The sequence below is a fragment of the Oryzias latipes genome, chromosome 18 (genome assembly GCF_002234675.1).
Source record: "Oryzias latipes chromosome 18, ASM223467v1".
NCBI classification, from domain to species: Eukaryota; Metazoa; Chordata; class Actinopteri; order Beloniformes; family Adrianichthyidae; genus Oryzias; species Oryzias latipes.
Genome location: NC_019876.2, coordinates 19,778,638 through 19,806,446, shown reverse-complemented (window position 1 = coordinate 19,806,446; position 27,809 = coordinate 19,778,638). Strand labels below are relative to the sequence as shown.

At 40.3% G+C, this 27,809-nt stretch overlaps 1 protein-coding gene across 1 annotated transcript; it reads left to right on the top strand.

Annotated features, from left to right (window-relative positions):
- The first annotated feature begins 104 nt into the window (after window positions 1-104).
- On the top strand, window positions 105-26,183 carry tmem185a (transmembrane protein 185A). The gene is made up of 7 exons (XM_004079935.4): window positions 105-336; window positions 1,428-1,604; window positions 6,450-6,657; window positions 16,443-16,526; window positions 16,671-16,847; window positions 24,892-25,015; window positions 25,180-26,183. Exons 1-7 carry the CDS (start codon window positions 299-301, stop codon window positions 25,428-25,430), a joined length of 1,059 nt encoding a protein of 352 aa, XP_004079983.2. The 5' UTR covers window positions 105-298; the 3' UTR covers window positions 25,431-26,183.
- Window positions 26,184-27,809: the final 1,626 nt, after the last annotated feature.

Sequence of the window (27,809 nt, the reverse complement as noted above, 5' to 3'; positions counted from 1 at the left end):
AATAGTTTGATTGCATTACATAATCAGACAGAAGTTACAGTAATTACGGTTCTGTCAGGGGAATGTTCATCCGGGACGGTAGATGGCACCAGTAAGCTACAGTGACTGATTACAAGTAGTAGAAGAAGTGACGTCAAGGCCTTCGGATCGTAGGAAAAAACAAAGATATTTTATGAGCCGGAGTCATAAAAATCAACAATTACAAATTTTACAATGTTTTCCAGTCAGAATAGGAGGTGAAGTAACTTCAATCACCGAAGAATCCAATGTTAGCTAGCCAGCCATCTTCACTTCCGTCATGAATTTAAGAGGACTATTTCAGGACTTCAATCCGAGGTAATGTTAGCTCCACTGAATTGCTAACTCATAACTTTTAGGTTGAATGAAAACGTTAATTGTTTGCCCTAATGATAAAATTAAAAAAATAACCCAGCGTGGAGTTTTGGTCTGACCGCCCTTGTCCATGAAAACCTGCAGTGTAGCTTTAGAAGATTATTTATTGCTAACGCAGGCCGGGCTAGCACGCGCTACGTCAAGAATACTCCCAACAAAGTACCATTTAATGGGAAATAAACTTTTATGTACGTCGAGTATGAACCATTACACTGAAGCTAGCAATGCACGCATTTCCACGTATCAAATGAATGTCCGTTTAAATGTTTTGTCTTAAAAGAGAAATAATATTAATCTATGACAGCAAAGTGTGGAAGTACTAGAGTCGTTCATTGGTTCAAGTCGCAATTCTCTTAGGAATTTAATTGAAATACAACAAGCTTTATTAGAAGGTAAATGACTCATCATTGAGTTTTATAATTCACAAATTAATGCATACCGAGGATAATTGTCAATTGAATTACCATTTAAAACGTGTTCGTTCAAAATCCGGTGGCAGATTAGTCAGTATATATTAAAATGTTCAGAAATAGAATATTTTTAAAATAGAATACAGTTTTGCATTTTAATTAATGAATAATTAAGCCCTACATGTGTGCATGTAGGAGTTTGGTATTTTATTTTATTTTATTTTATTGTTACCCTCCAAACTTGTATTCACTTAAACCCTTGTGCTATCCTTTGGGGTCCAGATGACCTGATCCTTACATTGAGGTGTTCTCCCTACCATGACAAAGGTGGATAAAGGTGAAGAGGATTTAATGTAATCTATGGACACCAGTGAAGAAGATCACATATCATTGAAGAAAAAATGTTTAGCGCACTGTCTTGTTACACTCCCCATGTTAAAGTGCCTAGGATACCACAAGGGTTACGTTTGTTGTTCAATAAGCAACAAATGTATTTTTTTAGCTCTTATTTAGAGAAATACAATTGACTTTGATTCAACTTTTGTGTTAAGTTTGCTAATTTAGCTCCATAATTGTTTATTTTTATTTTTATTGTGCCTCATGTGTTTCCTTTCTTTGTTACAGTAAATTCCTGATCTACTCTTGCCTGCTGCTTTTCTCCGTGTTGCTGTCCTTGAGGCTGGATCACGTCATCCAGTGGAGCTACTGGGCTGTGTTTACACCAATATGGTTGTGGAAGCTGTTGGTGATCGTCGGAGCCTCTGTAGGCACTGGAGTGTGGGCCCACAACCCTAAGTACAGGTAGTCTTACATATACTGACATCCGCACTGAATTAGGAGCTTTTTTTTTTCAACTTTTCTTGTTAATAGAAAATAAAAATTAGATCTTTCTCCTATCATCTTTTGATCTATTGTAAAAGCCTCCCCAGTGGTCTTTTAATTCTGACTATGCAGTTTTCAACCAAATTCATTTTTAAATGTTGTTTTCCCTGACATAGTGATTACTGCAGAACAACAATAGATTATTAGAAATTCACCTCTGGGTTCTGGGTGGGACCTTTGGCAAAAAACAACCCTAACCCTCCTTCCCCTTTACCCTTACCCGTTGCTAAGAGATTGGAGCAGGTTGCTTTTGGCCTGCCCAGATTATTTTTGCTGTCACAAATAATCTCTTTTCAAACTGCATTTTTATTGTCTGCTTCTGATTCACTGCGATTTAAATGAAGAACTACTCAGAAATGATATTTTAAGCTTAATGTCCTTAATATATGTCCTCCATCATGAGAAAACGGCCTTAAGAACATGTTGAAAACATGGTTTTTACAGACATGAGTAAAGTTTAAAAATTTAGGTTTCATTTTCTTTCATCTTTCATCACCATCACCAAGTATGAATGAGGAGTGAATGAATAATGGACACACTGTAAGTACTTTGAGTGTCTGGAAAAGCGCAGATAAATCTAATCCATTATTATTATTAATATTTCTTTACCTCAGTGGAAGTGGTGTTAGAAAAAATCGTTTCGGCAATATAACGCAATGAATGAATGAATATTACAACGCAGTATTCTTTATTAACAAATAAGTGCGGTGATGAGGTGATGTGGTTATCGTCAAACCGCCACTTGTATCAATTCGAAATGCTCTCAGGACGATATTTATTTAATTATTTCTGAGTGGCCTTCAGTGTCTGACTCTTGTTTTCCACTTCACCCTCCGACCGCTAGTTGGTAGCAGAGCACACAAAGCCTCTTTGAGCAGCTCTACTCTGCACGAAACAACAGGAAGACCTTGGGCAGAGGCAGCTTTTTTAGTTTTTCAATTCAATTTTATTTATACAGCCCAAATTCACAGCAACAGCCATCTCAGTGGGCTTCATACCGGTAATTGTAAGGTAAACATACAATCAAAAAGGATCATAAATCCATAGAATTCTATAGGATAATACTAAAACTTTAACTAAACAGACTAAAAGAAACTGGCATCCCTGGCCTTAGACCCCCCTTCCCGGTAAGGAAAAACTCCCTAAAAAAACAGATGAGACATGAACTACTTAGTTTTTACTTGGGATGGGTACCCAAGTAAAAACGAAGTAGTAAACTCTGTGCCATGTTGCTGCCAGTAACGTATAAAAATGCGGCTGCACAGCGGCTAATAGGCTAATGTACTTAGCATCAACCAAAATGCTATCAGCAAAGTGGGCCAAAGTTCTGCAGAACCTCCCAGCAATGGAGTCTAGTTCAGTGACCTGATTGATCAGTGATTTGTACAACGCTCTGAAAACAGGCCAACATCGTGGCAATCAGCGTTAGTTTACTTCCGCGTGAGAAAGCGTGGCTGCAGTGGTACAGTGCAGATATGTAAACAAAGCATCTTTGTCACATTAAAGGAATTTTCCTTCATCCTGTCATGCTGCCTTATCATCAAACTTCATCATTTCTGGAAAGAATTTTTTTTCTTTTTATCCCCTTTATTTTTGAAGCACCATTCAGGCTCCTGAACTGTTCAAAAGTACTGGAGAAGCTACATTAAGCAATATTGAAAATAAAAAGCGCTTTATTTACCCAATTATACTTTTACAACCTTATTGGTTAAGACACATTTATTCCATTTTTTTTTTCTTTAATATACTAAAATAAATTTTGTGGTGGAAATCAGACAATGCTGACTGTTCCCTTTTCTATATTTGAAAGTACCAAAATAAAAGCACCACAAATTCGCCTGGGTAAAAGCAACTTATATATGAGATACAGTTGCAGTGCTTAACATTGTGATCATTACATAAACTGAATTTGACAATTTTATTACAATGAAAGACGTATTGAAATTCAGCTAGATTTTTCTAAGTTGCATTTTTTTCTTAAAAGAGAAAAAATGTGCTCCGGTACAATATCGAGATATGTATCCTATCGTGGGGCGCCTATCGGGATACATATTGTATCGCCAGACTCCTGCCAATACACACCCCTACTCAGTGGTAAACAAATCTTAAAAAGTAGACACATTAAATACATTTAATAGGTCTATGTCAGGGGTCGGCAACCCAAAATGTTGAAAGAGTCAAATTGGACGAAAAAAGCAAATATGTCTGGAGCCGCAAAATATTAAAAGCCCCATTTTAGCCTTATAATGAAGGCAACACATGCAATATGTATTTATATTAGCTTTATTAGCCTACTATCAAAAGGACTAAGTTGCTACAAATACACAATGAGCATTAACGATTAAATGTTTATCTGCCCTGCAGTGCATTCCGCGGAGAACGACGCGTCACATGACTGCTCTGTTGTGCAAGTTTAACTTCATTACAATATCAATGAATTATGTTTCATTGCTTTGATAAAATTAAAGAAATGTAATAAAGAAATCCAATTTTTGATGTCTTTTTTATTTTGAGGATTCGAACACAAAACAATAAAATGGAACGTGCATGCCCCATGACAGTCAGCTTGCGCTCGAATGACAAAACAGCTTCAACCATTTGTGACGCCTGGAGACTTTCATTCAGCTTGTTTAGGTGGCTTGTCACAGTTATAGCCCCTAAAAAGCGCAGTTTATCTTGCCACTCAGGATGTTCCAGTTGCGGGTAGTTCAGGTCTTTGCTTTTCAGAAATGTTTTCACGTGTTCTAAACAGACGACAAAGTGACGCAAAACGTCATCCCTGGACAGCCATCAGACTTTTTTGTGTAGCAGGAGATCAGAATATTCGCTTTCAACTTCATCAAGCAATGCACGGAACAGACGGTGTTTCGATTTACATCAGTCACCTGCCTAGCAGTCCGCTAAAAGTAAAAAAAAAAAAAAAGGCCCTGCTAGTAGAAATGTTTGTTGCAGGCTGTGATGCAAATCTTCGTTGACAAAAATGTCGAAATTTGATATTGCAGTGGTGGTCATGTGCATTTTAGGTCTGTTAGCAGCAGGGGATTGTTGGACGTGGTCTCCTGATCTAATTAGGGCTCAGCATGAGCGTTTCTGTTTGCCCACGTTTCTTTTCATATGGCAGTTTTGTTGTTCCACCTTAGTTTATTCTTCCTATATGTTGTTTCTTTATGTTGCACCATGAGTGTGGGACGGGGGAGGTTGATGACCACTGAGCAATGTTCAATGTGGTGTGTGTTAAGGTTGTGCCGATGATACCATCGTCCATCGTGATGGTTGACTGACATCCCGATGGAGAGACACCATCGTGATGCCACGCTGCGAGTCGACCCCATAAGCCGCAGTTACATGTGCAAAATATCTTGATGGGATCAATGGTCGGATTAGAATCCAACCGTGTAGATGGGCCCAGAAAAACGTTTTCAGATTATAAAAAACATTCACATGGGTCACACTTTCGGTCGGAATAAATCATTCGCACATGCTTAGTAGTGTTGTTAAAAACCGGAAGCGAAACTTAGATCCACCGAGGGGCTACATACATAGATACGTCAGCTCGGTATTATACAAGATGATCTCCTAAATGTGCTTTTATTAATGTTACGGTTATTATGAAGCGCCTGTTCGCGCATCATTTTAATCCGTGTGGTCAGTGCTTTTTCTGTTGAAAAACGGAGCCGGAAGCCAGGATTAGCAGTATGCTACCACGGGCTAACAACATTAGCATGAACATAAATCCATGCGTGAAACGCTGCAATCTGCATCTTGGCTGAATGTAAATGTGTGAATAACATCAGCCTTTATTTTGTCGGGACACGACTGGAAACACAAATCCACGTGATTGTTTGAATGGTTTCTAAGGACTGAGCGGCCTTTCTGCTCGAAGCTTACACACTGCGTTAGCTAGCGCTCCGAGCTCTGCCCCGACGCACACTTTTACCGGGAGACCCGGTTCTCCTAAATTCCGGTTGCTCATTCACGTAGAGCTGCGGGACGGATCACAGTCCTAAGTCTCCCACACGTTACAAAGCATCCTTACTTCCCCTAAAACACAAAACTGTAAGTCCGTCTGCTCTGCTAGAGACACGGTCTCTCGCTCCACCGGTCTAATCAAACGCAGGAGCGGACCACTTCTCTTCTATTTTGTTTATTTGATTTTTTTAAAAGTCACTTCCCTCAGTTTAGACTGGATCATCGCGGATGATTCATTAATTGGGAAATAAAATAAATAAAGTAAAGTAAAATGACGAATAGCAATTATATAAGAATGAAAAATTAAAAATAGCCCCCCCCCCCCGACGATATCATCGTCCATCCCGATGGTTGACTGCAAACATCGTCAACTCCCAATTTAGGGGACATCGCCCAACCCTAGTGTGTGTTCAAAATGAATGGGCTTGTTATGCCGGGAAGGAGAATGCGCTCTCCGCTTCTCTTACTGCCTCCTCCTATCTGAGACTGTTCTGAGTCGTGCGGTGAATGGGACACAGACAGTGCTCCAGCGCAGCCAGTTGATTGACAGCTCAACTTGATGACAGTTTGGCTCTCGTTTTGCCCGCTGCAAGTGACGTACCAGCTGGGCGTTACAATATTTATTCTACTCATACATACAGCATTGTATGTATGAGTAGAATAAATCCTTCTACCCGGTCTATGTTGTTAGTTATATTTAAGCTCAATATGAAATAAAAAGTCTTGAAATTTGTCTCAAAAATGTGTTTTTGTAGACATTGGAGTGATAATTTTTTTCGTCTTCTCTCTCATCAGGGCTGAAGGGGAGACATGTGTGGAGTTCAAGGCAATGCTGATAGCAGTTGGGCTCCATGTCTTGCTGCTGATGTTTGAAGTGTTGGTGTGTGATCGCATTGCCAGAGGAAACTATTTCTGGCTGCTGGTCTTCATGCCTCTCTTCTTTGTTTCGCCGGTTTCTGTCGCAGCGTGTGTTTGGGGATTTAGACATGATCGCTCCCTTGAAGTAAGAAAGCTAACCCATCCATTATCCAGTTTCATTACCTGCTACATCCCTTTCGGGGTCACTGGGTTGCCGGAGTCACTCCTGGCTACTGTTGGGCGAAGGCGGAGTACATCCTAGACAGGTCGCCAGTCTATCGCAGGGCACACAAGCACTCCGAGGGACACTTTAGAGTAACCAATAAACTTATGAAAAATGTTTTTGGACTCTGGAGTCCCAAGAGAAAACCCCAAACATGTAAACTCCACTCTTATTAAGAAAGGACCCAGGGCCTTCATGCTGTGAGGCAAGAGAGCCAACCACTGCTCCGCTGTGCAGCCCAAGAAAGCTGACATTTATTAAATCACAAACTACAAAAACAGGGCTCGACATAGCCATTTGTCCGCTGGCCCGGTCCTGTTTTTCGAGCAGTGCGGACCACAAGACTTTACTTTTCACTTGTCCGCTCGGGCCACTAAAATATCTAACGGTTTATATATTCTTCACCTTTTTCAATAAAGTAAATTTTGCGAAAACGTGTAGATTTACCTCGTCTTCATAATGTAGTTTTTCTGCTAGTCCTGTGTTCAGACTTCAAGGGGTTTCTATGGGAAACCTTTGATCACTTCTCCTTCTCTCCCGCCTGCGGGCGCGCGGCTTTCACTGCCGAGCACCACGCGGCACGCGCTCACTACTTTTTTTTTTCAAACTTTATTGAATGTAACAATTCAATACAAAACAATGTTAAACAGCAACAACGAAGGCACAAGCCAGTGGGTTATTATTACATTTGATTATAAATCCGACACCGTCACTGAAGAGAGACTGAAGCATGTCAGAGATGTGGAAGACATGGCAGGAATAGATAGGAATATGTTAGATGGAGTAGTGGGTATAATTAGTAGTATGGACAGCAAGATATTTAATGAATGCATTGAAGATGAAACTGTATCCACTAAGCTTTAAGCTGAATGTCAAAGAATCAAAGGCAACTCCAAATACCTGAATCTCAGACTCAAATGCAGTAGAATGTTAAACTACCGTAATTTCCGGACTACAAGCTGCTACTTTTTTCCTGCGCTTACAGTCCTGCGGCTTATTCAGTGAAGCGGCTAATTATTGGATTTTATTGGTGGCCGCCGTGTACATATTTTTGGACACAGTGAATGGTTTGAATTCTCTAACATCAAACACAAGTCATTTGTTTTTCAACACACCTCTAAGCAGCCAAACAGCATGGACCTCACTTCAGGTCTTAGACACTTCAGTCATGGTTCAACAAAACGAAACACGCATGTCCAGCCGCATCCCAGAATCCTTTGGTGCCATTAGACCCAACGTGCACGTGATCGCCGCTACAATATGATGAAGCTTTCAAGATAAAAGCAATAGTTAAAAGCAGCGTGAAAAAATCACCAACGGGTTTGGAAAAGCCGGTCAGCTGCGTGACGGAGAGAACAGCGCATGCTCAGGAGTGCATTTACCTCTGAGTCATAGTGACTCGGCTGGCTGCACGTAAATATGTGGCAATAATATCAGCCTTTATTTTGTCGGGACACGACTGGAAACACAAATTGACGTGGTCGTGTTAACGGTTTCTAAGGACTAAGCAGAGATTTGCATTGAAACGCTCACAGCCTCCGTGTGAGCTGGAGACTGCGTGTCGTGTGAGCTGCGGGGCCGATGGCAGTCTGAAGGCTCCCACACGTAACAACGCACCCGCCCCTCATACACAAAACGTACAGTATTAAGTCCGATTGCTCTGCACAGACACGATTTGCTCCGTCCACCGGCGCAATGGGGACGAAGCGCTCCTCCCTGTAGCCGCGCTGGCCAGAGCTGTCGGAGTAGATAGGAAGGGGAGACAAGGAGCGCGCGGGGGCGCGGAGGCGTCGAGCCATTCCGCAGGCTGCAGCCAGGGCTTACTCGAGGCGTCCGCGGAGTAAGTGTTTGTTGTGGAAGGAAACTTCTGACCCACGCGCCGCGAGGAGGCGCGCGTATCGCGCTGAGGCGCGCGCTTTTCAGTCGTCGCTGCTTTATTTTACTAGCGTGTTTTTTAACCAGCCCTGTTACTCCCATAACGCTGCCGCGACACAAGCGGAAGGAGAGCTTTACCCGTTCACCCCTCCATGCACTGCTGCTCATTCTTAAACACGTACAACAGAATGGCGAGCCGGGCGTTGGCCCCGCCTTTAGCCCCTAAGACTCATGGGAAATGGGGGATCGGGGATGTAAATTTCCTCATCATAACTGAGGGATGTAATGTTGATTATATGGTTACTGTTTGTAATTTTATGTGTGATACCTAGATTGTCAATAAGTTAAAAAAAAATAAAAAAAAATAAAAACCATAACTGAGGAACTTGTGAACAGAATAGAGGTGCATACTGTTTGGCAGATGCAGATAGAATCAAAGACATGAGCCTGAGGCAAAAATGACTCCACCCACTGTGTGTTACTAAATCACACTTACACTCTGAGTCAGGAAGTGATCCGTCAGGATGACAATGTTGCCTAATTTATGCGGCTTGTACCCCGGCGCGGCTTGTGTATGTATAAAAGTAGTTAAACACGTGAAAATGGGTGGGTTCGGCTAATAATCGGGTGCGCTTTGTAGTCCGGAATTTACGGTACTTAATTTTGTTTTTCTTTACAACACTGTAAGCAGTAAGTATTTCTAGTTAGCTGAATGATCTCAGTTAGACCTGCACAATATGAGGAAAACTCGCGATATGCGATATCAGAGATTAAAATTGCGATAACGATATAATTTGCGGTATATAAACAAACAGCAAAATAACCAAATAACCATTCCCAGTTTAAAAATTATACTCCAAATGACCCACGTTGACATAGGTTACAAACATCTAACATAACAGGGCTCCATCTGATTGGTCAACAATGTGAAGGCGTCCATCCGATTGGTCAAATGCATTAAGGGATTTATTTGATTCGTTAAATGGTTCAAGCTGCCATTAGATTGTTTTAACACATTTAAGGTTTATGATTTATTGCGATATTTGCCGTTAGAAGCACCATGAAAACTTCTGAACTAGTGTTACCTACTACACTGCAGTGCTCTCTTCAAAACATCTGAAACAGACTAGAGCAGATTTAAATTTGATATGGTCTATTTTCAGTCATTGAAAAGTGTAGAAATAAGTGATGTCACCAGAATGCACCAAATTGCACCATATTAAAAGTTTCCGGGGGGGCATGCCCCCGGACCCCCCTAAAGTTGCAAGCACCTGCGGAGCGGCGGGTCCCGCTATGCGCGGTGTCGGGCCAGTAACTTTCAGGCAGGGCCAGTAAGTTTCAAAAACTACTGGCCCTGTGGGCCAGTGCAAATTTCTGGGCTATGTCAACCCCTGAAAAACTGAAACACATTTTGAAATAACAATCTGACAGTAACTTTTTAGGGTAAAGAAATCAATTGCATGCCCCACCAAAAACAGCCTTGATGCCTTTCATTAGAAGCAGTCAAACAATAAGGCAGGCTGTTATTTTTTTACCATTTGCAGTTTGTAAATGAATGCTGCGGGTTTGTCATGTCACTTCTGTTGATATGCATATTTATTAATTTTCTTTGCAATTAATAAGCCAGAAATACTGCTCTCACAAGTTGTTTATTAGGGCCCGAGCACGAAGTGCAAGGACCCTATTGTTTTTCTAATGTTTAATATTATTAGGGCCTGAGCACATAGTGCAAGGACCCTATTGTGTTTGTAAGGTTCATTATTATTATTTTATTTGTGACAAAAGAGTCGCCTTTTTTAGGCCTTTAACATACCTGAAAACTCACCAAATTTCGCACATGCATCAGGAGTAGACCTGCAGGTAGACCTTTTATGGTACACCGGCATGGGTGCAGAAAAATGGCTCGATAGCTCCACCTACAAAATTTGTTTTTGCGAGCCCCACCATATGCTTTAACGCAGTGGTCCCCAACCACCGGGCCGCGGGACACTTGGCACCGGGCCGGGCCGCGGGAAATTTTGGCACCGGGACGCACAGAAAGAAAAAATAATTTCCATTTTATTGTTTTTTTCGAAAAAACGTTTTATTTTGAAAATTGACCGGATTCTCTCTGTTACGTCCGTCACACTTAACGCACGTCAAAGTCGCGACACCAAACATCACATGATACACCCCGCTAAAATTAAACCCAAACAACCAAAATGAGCAAAAAACAATTTTCTTTAGAAAGTTGCTTTGACAAGAGACAAGGGGAAACGGTCCAATGAAGGGACAGAAGAGGAACCTGCACCCGCTAAAAAAGGGAAATCTGCCTTTAACAGGCAGCGGTAAACGTGCCTTGCGTTATCGATTAATCTAGCACTTAATCGATAGATTAATCGAATAATCGGATAAAACGATTTCTGTGTGTTTTTGAACAACCAAAGCAAATAATGCATAACAAAAATGATGTGGCTGTAAAATGAACAAGCATTTGGCTTTTATTTCTCAACAGAGGTATTTATTTCCAAGTCCAAAAGTTTGGCTCCAAAAGTTAAGTGCCAAGTTGGCATTGCCAACAATTATAGAACAATGTACAGTTAATTGAACTTACTGTAACATGTATAATATTTATTGTAAAACTAATATGAATATAAACTTAGTTTTTTGTCTTCTTAATACACATTACAAAATAAGGATTGCACCTTCTGCAAATTTAGTTTAGTTAAATTTGAGAGAACAAAAAATGAATATAAAATATCAAGCCAAACAGGTACACAATGTATAAAATGTAAATAAAACAATATGCAAGTGAGTTATAAAGCCATCTCATACGTGAATTTTTCCTTTAATATGTTATAATATAACCACTAGGTGGAGCTCTAAGCATAATCTATTCTGGTAGTTTTACGCTGAAGAAGAGCTGTAACGTGACTTGCTGTTGAACACGCAGTAAATGCTGACGCACTTTTTGTTACGTGCGTTTTAACTGAAAAATGAGTACTCCGAGTCTTTATTAAAAACCAACAGGCTGGGGAGTTACATTTTTTGTTGTTGTCTGTAACTATTTGGCAGACGTGACATACAAACAAGGTCTCGCAAAGACTGCAATACAATATTTGTTCCTCCATCACGTCCCGGTGTATACAGTGAATGCATGCTAAAATTATTGTTGCGTGGCTACATAAAAGTTTAAGCATATGTGATGCATTGCTGCAATTGGTCTGACGTGTGCGTGCGTGTGTTTGTGTGTGTGTGAAGGAGTTCCTCTCTTGCAATTGAACGTGATAGTTACGTTTACTACTTTAAAACGTCATCAAAGTTAAATTTCATATCTAGTCAAACCGCATCACGACATCACTACATCACTACAAATGCAGTATGGGATTAAAATCAGCGAACATCAATAGGCTTAGACTACGTTAATTTACCTTGTTTCAGCGATGCTTGGTGAAAACAGCATAGAGTGGATGTCTTCTGTTCAGATGCTGAATCATGGAAGATGTGCTGTTGTGGTATGCCAGCTCTATTTTGCAGTAGAGACACTGCACCTTGTTCTCTTCTTTATTAAGTGAGTAATGATCCCACGCTTTAGACAATTTCTGCCGTTTATGTATAGATCTATTCTCCGCCATCGCGCCAACTAAATTCAAAAGGTCCGTGTGAATAAACAGTCCGTGTGATACAATCAAATCCCTGCGCCGTGCGTATAGTGCGCGTCATAGGAATTTAACGAGGCTTCGAGGCAGAGTTTTTGCCTCGAGGAATTTTTGTAATCGAGTAACTCGAGGAATCGTTTCAGCCCTAGACCTATCCTTTCTTTGAGCTCCAGCCGACGTGCATGAAATTAAAACTGGCGATACTTAGAAGAGTCTTCGCTCATAATCTACAGTTTCAATGGTGTACACCTGACGGAGCCTGCGTAAGCCACTGCCAAACAGGAAGTGGTCGATTGCACGTACTCGTATAATACAAATTCATAAAAAATCAGCGTTTGTCTCAAGAAGCTGAGATTTAAGAATTAGATGCCTCTTACAAACTCCACCTTTGATACGTATCACTATAGGGTCTACGAGAAACTTCATCCCTCAATTTTGCTGAAAGTAATTTTGGACTAATCAAACATTTTTATCATAAATTCTGTTTAAGTTAGCAACCCCAAACTGCACACAGCAATAGGTTTTTATGTGCTACTGCTTCCTAAATATTTTCAGAATTTTAAAAGTTTCAAAAATCTCTTTATGGCAAAACTACAACACCTATTTATTTCATAACTTATCATTCATAAACACCAAACTTAAAGAAAATTTAAGAATCTGTGTCTTTGTGCTTCTATTTTTCTTTCAGAATTTTAAGTCAAACAGATGAATTTCCATCGCAAAATCTGTGCTTTTTCCGTCTGGACTCCAAAAAGAATTTTCTTTATCATAACTTATCTTTCAGCCACCTACACCAAACTTAATAGACATATAGCTGTACGTGTCCAAATTGTCCCTGAATATCTTCAGAATTTTAAAATGAACTGGTGAATATTAACAAATTCTTACATGCAACAGCCTCTTGACGTCAGGCCTGCTGAAAGGGATCAGATTTCACCACTCCTCCCCCCTGCAGGGTGTTAATTAGCAAACAGTGAAAGGCACAGATAAGAAAAGTTAGAATTTGGCCACAAAAAGCCAGTTCAGCACTGAAAAATTGCTTTTTTATTTTTTTTGTATGTCTTCTATGCATCTTTAGTACTAATCATTGATTTTTATTCAATATTTTCAGGCACTTCAAAACTTTACAGACAAGAGAACCTAACTTATTGACCACATGCATTAAAACATTACAAACATCTCAGCTTCAAGATTACAAACCAATTAAAAACAATGTCTACATTTTTTCTAAATATAAAAATTATAATTCTAAACTATCACTTTTCAATATTCTCTCGCTCACACACTCTGACACAGTGAGAACCACCAGACACACAGGAGCCATGCTCTACAGCAGTGTTTTTCAACCTTTTTCACGACGTTGAGAGGAGATAGTCGTGCGCCCAGACGCTCACTGTCACTTTAACCAAATGCATCATGGGAGATGTAGTTCGATAATCTGCCGAACGCAGAGAGACTAGCGTCTCTGAGCTTCATTGTTTTGTTCACTTGTTCCACGGTCCGACACCGGATTCTGTGGAAAGCTACACCGCTAAAGACGAGCTTTAGCTGGTATTTTTCTTAGAACTGAACGACTTTTTCAGTAGAATTCAGAACAAGGAAGTGAAAACTTTAACCACTTCTGATTGGTCAGACTGATGACATGTGATTAAGATCCCAAGAATGATTGGTGGAGACAGTTAAAGGGGCGGAACCTTTCCTAACACAGCTGAAGCTGCGGCTAAATTGCGGTACCGTCATCCTTTTTAAAATGTACTTAATAGAATCAAATAAACACAAAGAAATAAGTATTTCACGATATTTCATATTCCCAATTTCTTGGTGTTTTATCAGGGCCTGTAGGGATGAACAAAGAACTGAAATCCTGGAGATAGAAAATGTTGTTAAATCAGTTAATGAGGGCAATTTCCCACGGCACACTAGTGTGTCGCGGCACACTGGTTGAAAAACACTGCTCTACAGTATGTAAAAACACTTTTGGTATCACAAAAACCGAACAGCTGAAACTTCTTTGTCCACCTTTTCCTGAATATTTTTATTTTCAAACAAATCTTCTTAACAACCATATTCTTTACAATCAGAAACTACAATTTTGAATGGATATAGAATTTTAAATAATATATCAAACAGAACATATGAATATGCTCAAACAACAACCGACCTCACTACACTCCTACAGTTGTAACATAAGATTATAAGTATCTCTTAAGACCTAATCCCTGTCTGCTCTTCCTTTTTTGTAATCAATGCTGCAACTTCTTTTCCTATCTATACATCGAATGAAATTAAACTACAACACCAACAAAAACTACTGATGACAAATGTCTCTAAAAATATGTGTATATATGTAGCACCTTTAAACACCAAAGAAATAACTAATGCTTCCCAATAAAAGCTTAAAAAATGAAACACAAAATGTAAAACCCAATTAGAAAATGCATTTTAAAAAGATATGTTTTCAGCAGCTTTTTAAAAGAAATCACCAAGTCTACACTTCTGAGGGTGAAACAAAGAACTCCAGAACAATGGAGCCAATTCTACAAAGTCTCTGTCACCTTATTTTTTAAATAAGTTTTCTGAACATCCACCATACGTTGATCATATGTACTCAGGGACCTGCTAAAAGTGGACAATTGCAAAAGGTCTTTTATATAGATACCTGCTTGGTTGTTTGGAGCTCTAAATATTAAAACAATGCTTTTATAACACTTACACAAAGATGGAGTACCATATTAACTGGATTAGTAACAGGGTGGCATGTTTAGGTTAAATTTGGTTAAAAACTTGCATCATTAGACAACATGACTCTGTTTTGCCCTAAACATGAAAACATACAGTTGCAATAATCAAAATAACATGAAATGAAGCATAGATAAGCACCTTCATCTCAATACACAACCAAATTAAACTCATTTTGACTATATATTTTTTAATGATATTAACAAGAACAAACAAGTAGCTGATCAGCACAGACTTTCAGTCAGGACGGAGACACTCTATCAGGTCCTGGAGCCTTCCTGATCTTCTGCTTCTAAAACTAACCGCATCTCGTTCAGAGATCTTTGGGGCAGGTGTATGTGTGTGTGTGTGTGTGTGTGTGGGGGGGGGGGGGGGGGGGGGTGGGATTGCAGGTAAATCCTGTGTGATGGAAATAGTGGCTTAAGAGAGAGGGCGTTTGATCATGCCTACAGCGCCCCCTTTTGGAGAAAATAGGAATTCACCCAAATACTTAGAAATTGTGTAGGAAAATGACGAACTTCTGTGAACACTGTTTGAAGCATTTTGCAGATGCTTGTTTCGGAAGATGAGGTTGCGGTCGTGAAGCCATGACTTGGAAGCGGGTGGTTGCGACGACGCAAAACGGTTCAAGCGGGACGTTGCTCGCAGGGCGGTTGCCCATGCTAGGCGGTCGCACGTGTTAGGCGGTCGCACGTGCTCGGGCCCGCTAAATGCTACTTGTAGCTTAATTCATTTTTTGTTTTTTTTAGCTGGGATTTCTTTATTTGAATTGCAGGGTTTAGTATGATGAGACACGAAGGGTTGACAAATATACAATCTGACTGAGGATCTCAGTTTGCTTTTAATTTATTTACACCTTACTATTCATTATAGACTGTTGCTAGGCCAGACAAGTTCTACCTAGGATATTCTTTTTATGGATCTTTAAATACATTTAACTATTCAAAATTTTCTGTGTGGAGTTTGAATGTTCTCCCCGTGCACGCGTGGGTTCTCTCCGGGATCTCCGGCTTCCTCCCACCGTCCAAAAACATGCTTCACAGGTTGATTGGCAACTCTAAATTGACCATAGGTATGACTGAGAGAGTGAATGGATGTGTTATTGTGGATATTCTACCCTGCGACAGACTGGCGACCTGTTTAGGTCATCCGCTGCCTTCGCCCACAAGTGGCCAGGATAGGCTCCGGCAGCCCCGTGACCCCGAAAGGGAAAAACGGTATAGAAAATGAATGAATGAATGAATATTCAAAAGTTATGATAAACTAAATCATGTTTTCCAAGTAATGCCACAAGTACGGCAAAAACTCAAAAAACATGGAACTTTAAAGACTGAACGTGATTTAATGTGCATTTGTTTTGTAGAAAATGTTTCTATAAGCCTATAAACCATGGTGTGTGTCCTTTTGTAGCAGTAAGTTCTTGCAATGACTCCTCGTTATCTCCTTTCTCCTCAGCTGGAGGTGTTGTGTTCTGTGAATATACTGCAGTTCATCTTCATTGCTCTCAGGTTGGACGATATTATCAAGTGGCCCTGGCTGGTGAGGCTCACAAATGACAATACTAGACAAATTCACAACCTTTTTTTTATGTTCATGGTAAATATAAAAGGCATACACTTGTAAACTTTGTTTTTTCATCAATGTTGCATGATGTTCCTTCTAGTAACATTTTGTTCTCCTCAGGTTGTGTGCGTCCCACTGTGGATCCTAATGTCCTTCCTCTGCCTTGTTGTCCTCTATTACATCATCTGGTCAGTCCTCTTCCTCCGCTCCATTGACATCATTGCTGAGCAGAGGCGGACTCACATCACCATGGCAATCAGCTGGATGACCATTGTCGTCCCACTTCTCACGTTTGAGGTTTGAGTTGTGTTTTAAACATTGTAGACACCTTTAACTCTTTTTTTTTTAATTGCTGGAAGTGAGACATGACTCAGGACTTCAAAAGGTTAATCCAGGAAGTTTAAACCTCTGTAAATAAAGATGAGACGGCAACCTTTTATTAAAATATGGTAATTTTGCATCGTTTAAACAAGGAAACACAAACTTTTCAATCAGCTTTTGGGTATCTCCCTTTGTGATCTATATAAAAATTAAATGCGTTATGTACATAAGTAATTTTATTGTTTTAGCAATAATGCTTTTTTATATAAAACGCTGTAAAGACTTATCTGGATAAATAGATTTGGTTACAAAACAATCCTTGGTTGTAACATGGAATATGTCCTTTGGGATGAGATCCCTATCTTTAAAGACCTACTCTGATGATGTTTTTTGTGGTATTTTAAATGTTTTTATGGCAGTTTTCTGATGATAGAGTATGTATCTATCTCTTTATCTCTATCGCTCTCTCTATCACTCTCTTAATCTCTATATCACTCTTTCTATTTATCTATCTATCTATCTCAAATTCATGTTGTATAGCACCTGATTATAAGCCACACCCATTACATTTTTTTTCAAACTTTATTTTCAAAAATTTTATGATACAAACTTAAACACATGAACCTTTACAATAACCCTCCCAAACCACCCCAAAAAAATAACAATAATGAATAAATTTAAAAGAAAATAAATAACTAATAATTAAAAAAAAAGAGGGAAAAAATGTACATCATGACAGAAATTTTCGAATGTTTTTCTCTATTTCTCCTATCTGTAGAAACACAAGTAATCAAACACTTATAGACACATACAGATGCACACACTTAAGCATACATCTGCATCTTCATAATTAAGTTATTGGGCTTAAATATGCAAAGAGGCTTAATTTTAGACTCACATTTTAACATAATTTGTATAGTAAAGGTTGTCCAAATTTCCATAAAATTTTCATAGCTGTTCTCCCTGCTGTGTCTCAGTTTTTCCAGTTGCAACACAGAGAGCATTTCTCTAATCCTATGGAGTCCTATACTGTTAATTATTAAATAAATAAACATTTAATTAAATAAATAAATATGACCTCATGCAAATACACAATCAACCAATAAATCTCTCATAAATATTTCAAAAGATCATGAAATTGTGAAAAACCTGCACATTGATTTTAAATTAGCCATTGTATTATTTAATATATTTCATTTTTCTTGAAAAACCTATTTATTATTTTAAACGGCATTTTAAAAGTTTCATTAAAATATTAATTTTATTCATGTGGAACATAATATAATTATTCTTCTATTATAATACTAAGTAACTTTGTTTTTATTTCATGTTGCTGTTTTTCAGAATGACTTATTTATTTCATGAAGAGCTTTTTCAGGAGAATGACTCTGTCTGTCAATCAGTGAAAGTGGGCGGGATCTAAACGCTCATTTGCTGATCCCTGGAAATCGACTCGTATTCCTAGATACCCGCTCTGCGGTGTGCCAGTCAGAGAGATGACATATTTCAGCGATAACTGCACAGCTTTGATGAAATTTGAAGATCAAATAGAGACAAACTATCTGTCTGCAGCAGATAATGCGACGACTTGGACGACTGTTTTTGTAGTTTGAGGGTTTGTGTGGACCAAACGAGCTCCTGTTGTCCACATCTCGAATTCCCCCGTTGAAACACTCCTCATTCTTCATTCACGCCATTCACTCAGAGCTCACCTTTGCTCTGAGGCTAACACAGCTCTGCAGTCTGCGCTCACAGATCCAGTCTGATGTCACATCGTGCCTTACACTGTGTCGGCTCGCAGGAGGCAAGCTGGCGGACCGATAGTCAGACCAGGCAGCTGTGTAAAGCGGAATAAGCCTGCTCAAGCCTCCTGAACCTTACGATATTTTTCTATTTTCATTGAGACTTTGATTATAAATCAGGTCCTCTGGTTTTTTTTTTCCCTCTCGGGGAAAATGTTGAACCTTTCCTGCAATGACGTTTCTCTTTCTGGTTGAAAAATGCAGCGGAGATCCGGGGTTTGATTTGGGGTTCACTTACCCGTTCAGACGCCTCAGAGCAGGTTAATAAAAGAACCAGTCTCTATACTAATTTGGCGGAAACCTTTTTTTATTATTACTTTTCCGGCAAACTGAGCAACACACCCTTCACTTTCGCTCACACACACACTTTTGCGCTGCGCGCTCTGATTTACACGTAATGTAAGACGTAGTTTGACTGCAGGAGGAGCTGAAGCAGAGCCTCCCTCTGGGATGATCTCATGAACTCAAACATGGAAACATTGTTATCACGTGGAACTATTCAAAATAAATAAACCTGATCTCTTAACAGCCTTCGTGTGGATTGTGCATCCATGCATTTTAAGTGAGATAAACACAGCCACAGCTCCATGTGGCTATCAGGCTAGAAATATTAGGTGGTAGTTCCTCCCACACGTGGCATGGTGCGTTCATGGAACTCCAGTTCACAGAAGCTTAGTGGAACTCAAACAGCCACCTAGCCTAACTTAGGCTACGTTCACACTGCAGGGCTTAATGCTCAATTCCGATTTTTTGAAAAAATCCAAATTGTTTGCTAGACCGTTCACATTTCCAAGTAAATCCGAACTTTTGTGATCTACAGTGTGACCGTAAAACAACCCGGAGTTCATGCGCAGAAGAGTACTCAACGTCGAATGACGTCACTCGTTGTTTGCGGAAGTAGCTTGCGTTAACATGGATGTCAACAACAGTGTTGTCAACAGCGGAGCTCTTTTTTCATTAATTTATTTTCACAAAGGAGCCAGCACAATAACAATCTTCCCATTTTTAAGAAGGCATTGGAGCCGGGATCGTCTGTAACCACTGTTGTGGAATGGGAATGTGTATGTATTGGGGCCACGCGCGCGCGCGTTTGTGTAAGGGACAGGAAAAGAGCGCGTGCAGCGGGAGAGAATGGGGGGGGGGGGGCAGTGTGGGCGCGCATTCATGTTGTGTGTTACGGAGGAAGGACAACGGTAATAAAAGAAGGTTTCCCCCAGAATAAATGCTATGGACTCATTATTAACCCATTCCGGAGAATCCTGGAGAATCTAAGGGTCAGAACAGGGAGGAGGAGGAGGAGGAGGAGGAGGATCCGCGCTTCTGACCAGGGTCAGGAAGGGGAGAAAGGAAAAAAAAAAAGTACTCGTGGGAAAATGTTCAACACCACGCTCGGCCATTTAGCTTTAAATTTTTTTCAAAAACCGTCCGGTTGAGATAAGATTCCTGGAGTTTGGCCTGAATAGTGCTGTCACCCCAAATATTAATACAATCGGGGACATCGCTTCCCTTCCACTGACGGGTCTCTGCAGCATCGTCCCCCGTGGTTCCGGTTTACGTTCTCGTTCCCGCCTATTTCAACGCAGAATGATGACGTTTGTTGCGTATTGATGACGTACGATTCGAATTTAGGTGGCCTGGCCGGTCAGACGGCGGTTGCAATTGAAAAGATCGGATACGTTTCGGAATCAGGACGGCAAACCCAAGTGGCCTGGGTCGCATTTGAAAAGATCGGATCTGTGTCATTCAGACTGTCATGAAAAGATCGGAATTGGGTCGCATAGGGGCAAAAAAATCGGAATTGGGTCGTTTCAGCCTGCAGTGTGAACGTAGCCATAGACCACTACTATATGTTCATGATAAGATGAAAACCGCCGAACCGACCACAAAATCACCCGAATTATACATACTCGCCCAAAGCCACTTTTATCCGCAAATTTAGAACCATAACTGCCCAATTTCTGGTAACACGGTGGGTGTGTTGAGGTGCATACTTCCTCTAGTGTTGAGGAGTGGGCATTGCGCCGTCACGTTTGCTGAAGCGTCTTCGATCGATGTAGTCAGGGTGCTGCTACTTATGTCTGAGTAAAGGAATAGCCAATCACAAAAGTGTCTCTGCCTTGTCTGGTTTGATTGACAGACAGAGACATTCTCCTGAAAGAGCTCTTCATGAAATAAATAAGTCATTCTGAAAAACAGCAACATGAAATAAAAACAAAGCTACTTTGGAAAATATTGATTTTGAAATCCGGGGTTCTGAAAAAAGATGTAGAATTATAATAATATTCCACATGAATAAAATGAATATTTTAAAATGCTGTTTTAAAATAATGAACAGGTTTTTAAAGCAAAATGAAATATATTGAATAGTAAAAAGGGCTAATTTAAAATCTGTGTGCAGGTTTTTCACCATTTCATGATCTTAGGGCTGCACGATATGAGGAAAACTAGCAATATGCGATATTAGAGATTAATATTGAAATAACGGTATAATTTACGGTAAATAAACAAATAACAAAATAAACACAAACATCATTACCATTTCAGGCTGCACGGTGGCGCAGTGGTTAGCGCTCTTGCCTCACAGCAAGAAGGACCTTGGTTCAAGTCCCGGCTGGGGGACCTGAACCAGAACATCAATGGGGGACCTTTCTGTGTGGAGTTTGCATGTTCTCCCCGTGCATGTGTGGGTTTTCTCCGGGATCTCCGGCTTCCTCCCACTGTCCAAAAACATGCTTCATAGGTTGATTGGCAACTCTAAATTGACCATAGGTGTGAGTGTGAGAGTGAATGGACGTGTGATTGAGGATATTCTACCCTGCGACAGACTGGCGACCAGTCCAGGGCATCCCTTGCCTACGCCCAAGTGGCCGGGATAGGCTCCGGCAACCCCGTGACCCCGAAAGGGAAAAACGGTCAAGAAGATGAATGAATGAGATGAATCATTACCATTTCATTGTAACAGTTTAAATATTATACTCCAAATGTCCCTCGTCGACATAGGAGACAAACATCTAAGATAATAGGCCTCCATCCGATTGGTCAACAACGTGAAGGCGTCCATCTGATTGGTCAAATGCATAAAGGGATTTATTTGATTCGTTAAATGCTTCAAGCTGCCATAAGGTTGTATTAACACATTTAAGGTTTACGATTTATTGAAATTTTTGCTATTTTTTGCGATATGCATATTGCAGAGCTGGATATTGCGATAACAATAAATTTGCGGTATATTGTGCAGGCCTACATGATCTTTTGATATATTTATGAGAGATTTATTGGTTGATTGTGTATTTGCATGAGATCATATTTATTTAATTAATTAAATATTTATTTATTTAATTATGAACAGTATAGGACTCCATATAATCCAGCAATTAAATGAAGAAGGTTTATCTGATTTCCACTGCAGGAGGATAGTCCTTCGGGCTATTGTTGTTGCAAAGGCAACTGCCCTCCCTTTGAATTTAGAGACATTGGTCTGGGCAAAACCCCAAAAACAGAGGGTGGAACCTTCGTCTCACAAATCAGTGAGAGGACTTTAAAAATATTTGTCCAGCAACCCCTCAGTGAGATACAGTTCCAGAACATATGTCCTAGAGAGGCTGGACTTTGTTTGCACCTGAGACATGAAGGATTGACATTGGGGTAGATCCTAGAAAGTTTTTCATTTGAATAGTGAAGGCAGTGTAACACTATAAATTGAATAAGACAGTGTCTAATACAAATAGAACCGATGTGACTCCGTTCCAAGCAGAGTTGCCAGGATGTTTCTGAAAATGTAACCTCAAGATCTTTTTCCCATGCCAGCCTGGTCTTGGTCCATGAAAGTGGTTTAATACCCTGGATCTTGTTGTAAATTTTATATATGTTGCCCTTTGTATGAAGGTTTAAAGCAAGTAAGTCGTCCATGGTGTTAATGTGGCAAGCTTCTGAGGGATCAAAGTATTTATTAACAAAACTTCTGAGTTGGAGGAATCTGAAAAAGTGAGATCTGGGAATATTGTATTTTTCATGTAGTGATTCAAAGGACATTAGATGTCTTTTGGAAAAAAGGTCTTTCAAAAATCCCAATCCCATTTTTGTGCCACATCTGGAATGCACAATCGATATGAGATGGTGGGAAAAGGAAATATTAACTATTGGAGAAAAAGAGGAACGGCAAGTTAAGCCAAAGTGCTTTCTAAACTGAAACCATATTTTTAGGGAATGTTTTAAAAATGGATTAAGAATCTGGGGATGAGAAATTATAGGAAGAGGGGAAATCACAATTGAAACCAGACCAAGTGCTGACACGCTATTCACCTCCATTTTAGCCCAGGCTGGACCCTGGCTACTACCCCATGTGGAAATTCAATATGGTATCTTACTAATGTTTGCCGCCCAGCAGTAAGATAAAAAATTAGGTAAGCCTAGACCTCCAGCTGGTCTTGGTATTTCGAGAAACATCTTTTTCATTCTTGGAACTTTTCTGCACCATATGAAAGATAAGATTATGTTATCTATTTCTCTAAACCAGTGGTTTTCAACCAGTGTGCCGCGGCACACTAGTGTGCCGTGGGAGATGGTCAGGTGTGCCGTGCGAAATTGCCCTCATTCACTGATCTAAAAACATTTCCCATCTCCAGGATTTCAGCTCTGTGTTCATCCAAACAGGCCCTGATAAAACACTGAGTAGTTATAAATATGAAAGATCATAAAACACTTTTTTCTGTATGTTTATTTGATTCTAATAAAGACATTTTGATAAGAATGACGGTACCGCAATTTAGCTGCAGCTAAAGCTGTTTGCGGAAAAGTCCCGCCCCTTTAACTGTCTCCAACAATCATTCTTGGTGGCTCAATCACACGTCTTCAGTCTGACCAATCAGAAGTGGTTAAAGTCTTCACTTCCTTGTTCCGATTCTGCTCATAAAGTCTCTCGGTTCCAACAAAAATACCAGCTAAACCTTGTCTTTAGCGGTGCAGCTTTCCACAAAATCCGGTATCAGACCGTGGAAAAAGTGAACAAAACAATGAAGCTCAGAGACGCGAGTCTGACTTGCGGCAGTTTTCACAGTACATTTCCCATAAAATGACAGCGTCTCAGCGCACAATGAGTCTCTCCTCTTAACGTCTTGAAACCACAACGAACACATCAAACAGTTTTTAAATCTTCTAACTTAACTTTTATTACAACTTTTAGAAAAAACAGCTGTAACTTCCAGCTTTTTCTGGCACAATTATCACAAAAATGCACGTGAGATTGCAGAGGGACTGTAGATCAATACAGACTATGATTTTCTCCTTTTTTTCATTTTCGGATGCTGGTGTGCCGCGGGATTTTTGTCATGGGTAAAGTGTGCCGTGGCTCAAAAAATTTTGAAAAACACTGCTCTAAACATTGTCTTTGGTAAAAAGAAAGGGATCATTTGGACAAAAATAAGAAAAACAAATACAATTTTTTAAACTGGTTATTTATGGTCATGAGCTGATTGGACCTTTGTCCCTGTCCCGTACAGATCTCACTTATAGTACGATCTTGTCAGTTTTGAACTGTCTCCTCAATTTGTCATCCATTTTCCTCTTCCGGCCACGTCCAGGGAGGTTGGCTACTGTCCCGTAGGTCTTAAACTTCTGAATAATATGTGCCACTGTCGTCACAGGAACTTCAAGCTGCTTAGAGATGGATTTATAGCGTTTCTAATGTCCTGGGACAATTCTCTCCTTCGCTTTCTGTTGTCTATGTTCAATGTGGTACACACCTTTTCACCAAACAGCAACGTGACTATTTGTCCCCTTTTAAATAGGCAGACTGACTGATTATGGATTTGAAAACAGCTGTGATGTCAATAAAGGACATATCTGAGTTCATCATGACCCCCTTGGCAATTAGTTCTCAGTCTTTTATGGAGGTACCATGAGTTTTGTCCAGCCCATTTCATTAGTTTGTTTTTTAAATAATTCTGTTAATCAACAACTCAAAAGTAATGGCTGATTTTAATTATTTAATTTTCAATAAATTTTAATTTATTATTATTTTTAAACGTTTCAAGTCATTTCAGTGAGCACTGTGGACTTTTTTTCTTTAACTGAGGGGTACAAACAATTTTGTCCACCACTGTGTGTGTGTACATATATATATGTGTGTGTGAAGAAAAAAAAGCTTAAAATTGAATTTAAATCATTGTGATTAGCAATAATAGTAAAAGTCCTGACTTATCTTTCTTTTTTCTTCTCAGATTCTTCTTGTGCACAAGCTGGATGGCCACAACAGTCTGAGCTATGTTTGTGTGTTTGTCCCTTTGTGGCTTTCTCTCCTCACTCTCATGGCCACCACCTTTGGTCAGAAAGGAGGAAACCACTGTAAGAGTGTTATACTACATCATGTTTAGAGGATTTTAGTTTGTTTTTTTCTCTGTTTTGTGCATTATTTACATTTTTATGTGCAACTTCTTTTAAAAAATACCATTCCCAACAGTGTATTTGACAGTGTTGCTTAATTCCGCTCTCATCTCATCTTCTGACAGGGTGGTTTGGCATCCGCAAAGACTTCTGCCACTTTTTGTTGGAGTTGCTTCCATTCCTGAGAGAGTATGGCAATGTCTCCTATGACTTTCAACACGGTGGAGATTCTGAGGTGGCTGAGGATCTGCCAGTACCTGAGCCCCCACCGAAGATAGCTCCCATGTTCCACAAGAAGACAGGTGTGGTGATCACACAGAGCCCCGGGAAATACTTTGTCCCGCCACCCAAACTGTGCATTGACCTGCCTGACTAACAGTAAGAGCTGAAGCAGTTGCTGGTCAGAGAACTCGGACTCCCAACTCAAAACAGCAAAATACTTTTTTTTTTTCCAACCTGCTGTCTTAAAGAATTCAATTTGCGCCCCTGCACTGAGCAGCAGCGTGACCTGCAAGAGTAAAGCTTCAGATTCATCACTTCAACGTCTCCAGCTGTTCTAAGACTCCTCCTAAAATTGTCCAACTTGTATAAAACAGATTGTTTTCACTACTTGGTGGAGTCACACTGTGTTCCTCACTCACATTTGGATCTTTTCTGAAGATGTACTCTTATACCACAGAAATATCTCAGATTCTCTTCAATCTACAGCTAAAGTCGGGGATGATCCTAACCACAAACAGCAGGCGTGACCTTGTGATGTTCTTTAGTGAAATCTCAGAATTTGTAACGGGGGACCATTGGAGAAGACTGCTTTAGTCGTGTGATTACTTTACTATTATATGTGATTTCAGTTTTGCTCCTGAAGGCAGAGAAACCATGTTTGAAGTTAAAGGAAATACTGTTTATTTTTTAAATTCCCTTGAGAGATGGCTAATATTGTGTTTATTGTAAACAGTTGTGAGCTTTCGGCAGCCTTGGTTTCTAAAGAGAAAAGGTCTTTTGTTTTTTCAAAATTAAGTACTTTTAGTCAATTTTCCTGTGCGTTTTTAGGGTAATTCTTTATTGGCAGATCTGCACCGAACGAAAGTAAAAATAAAAGAAGCACTTGATGCTTCGAAGATGCTTGGAACTGGAAATGTCCCAGTAATTTGACTAATTAGTTTCCTGAAGTCTCAGAAATCATTGTGACTCAGATTAGGGAGTGGGAGCTACTTTTCGCATTCCTTATATTTGATTTGAACCGGTGTGTGTGTGTATATATATATATATATATATATATATATATATATATATATATATATATATATATATATATATATATATATATATGGGGCAATTACCATAACAATGACGGGCAATTAACATCACCCAGTGAGGGTCCTTGGGCAAGTCCCTTAACGCTACAGCCTACCTCACAACATGAGAGACAATGAACCACATGTCATGCCGGCTCAGACGTCGCCCGGCCAAACAAGGTCTGCGTCAGGTGCTGAGGGACCAGAGCACCCTGATGGAAAGTGGGCTACTGGAACAAGACGGAAATGGACTAGATGTGAGAACAAGGTTCTGTTAGGATGCTACTACTCAAGTGATCCCACCCAGAGGGGTTACATGCAGAGAATGTGGAATGAATGGATGCTTCGAAACCCACAATCAGGGCTGCCAAACAACTGGTAGCCCAGTGCTCTAACATCCACAAACGGCAACTCCTATCACAACTTGAGATTGAAGCAATACAATACAATGCCACGGGAGAGCCAGAACAACAGGTCAGAGAGGAGGTTATACCACACTCCCACCCTGAGATTGGGTACACAGCCCCAACAACCACAATTACGCTGAGCGAGGCAGCAACTCACCTGAAAGACAAGATCATGTCTACAATGAACACTAGGCAACCCCGACACCAGCTACAACGGTTAAGTGATGTACCGCCTGAAAGTCTACTGGAAACTGTGAATGAAGCATTGAGGGCAATTCCTACCACAACCATCACAGAAACCAATGAACTGGTTTACACTTCAGCAGCAGTGATCCTTGAGATGCTTGGCTATAAGAGCAACCATGGAAGAAAACAGTACCCACCATGGAAGCAACGGTTAGAGGCCAAAATCAAGGCAACTCGGAAGGATGTGAGTAAGCTGACAGGCTCAAAGAGGTACAATGAGAAAGCAAGTACCTAAGAGATACAGCCAGATGTCCATACCTGAAGCACTGGAAACGGCCAAACAAAGGCTCCTAGCCTTGAGCAGCCGCCTAAAGAGGTACACAAGAGACAATGAAGCCAGACGAATAAACAGACTCTTCGCAACTCAACCTGCAAAAGTGTACGCTCAGTGGCAGGGTCAAAACAGCCGAGCAGACCCACCAAGGCTAGAAACTGAACAGTACTGGAAAAGTATATGGGAGAAAGAGACAGCACATAACAGCAATGCCCAGTGGCTGGTCTCTGAGAAAAGAACATAGCAACCTCCCTGAACAGAATCCAGTAACCATCACAGTGGCAGACATCCAAGAAAGAGTCTCAGGTATGAAGAACTGGACAGCACCGGGCCCTGACATGATACATGCCTACTGGCTAAAGAAGCTTACCGCACTCCACGAGCGCCTGGCAGAACAAATGAACCAGCTGCTAAGAGATGGGACTCACCCCGAATGGCTAACGGAAGGGCGAACGATCCTGATCCAGAAGGATCCCTCAAAGGGTGCAATCCCATCCAACTACCGGCCAATTACCTGTCTGTCCACAACATGG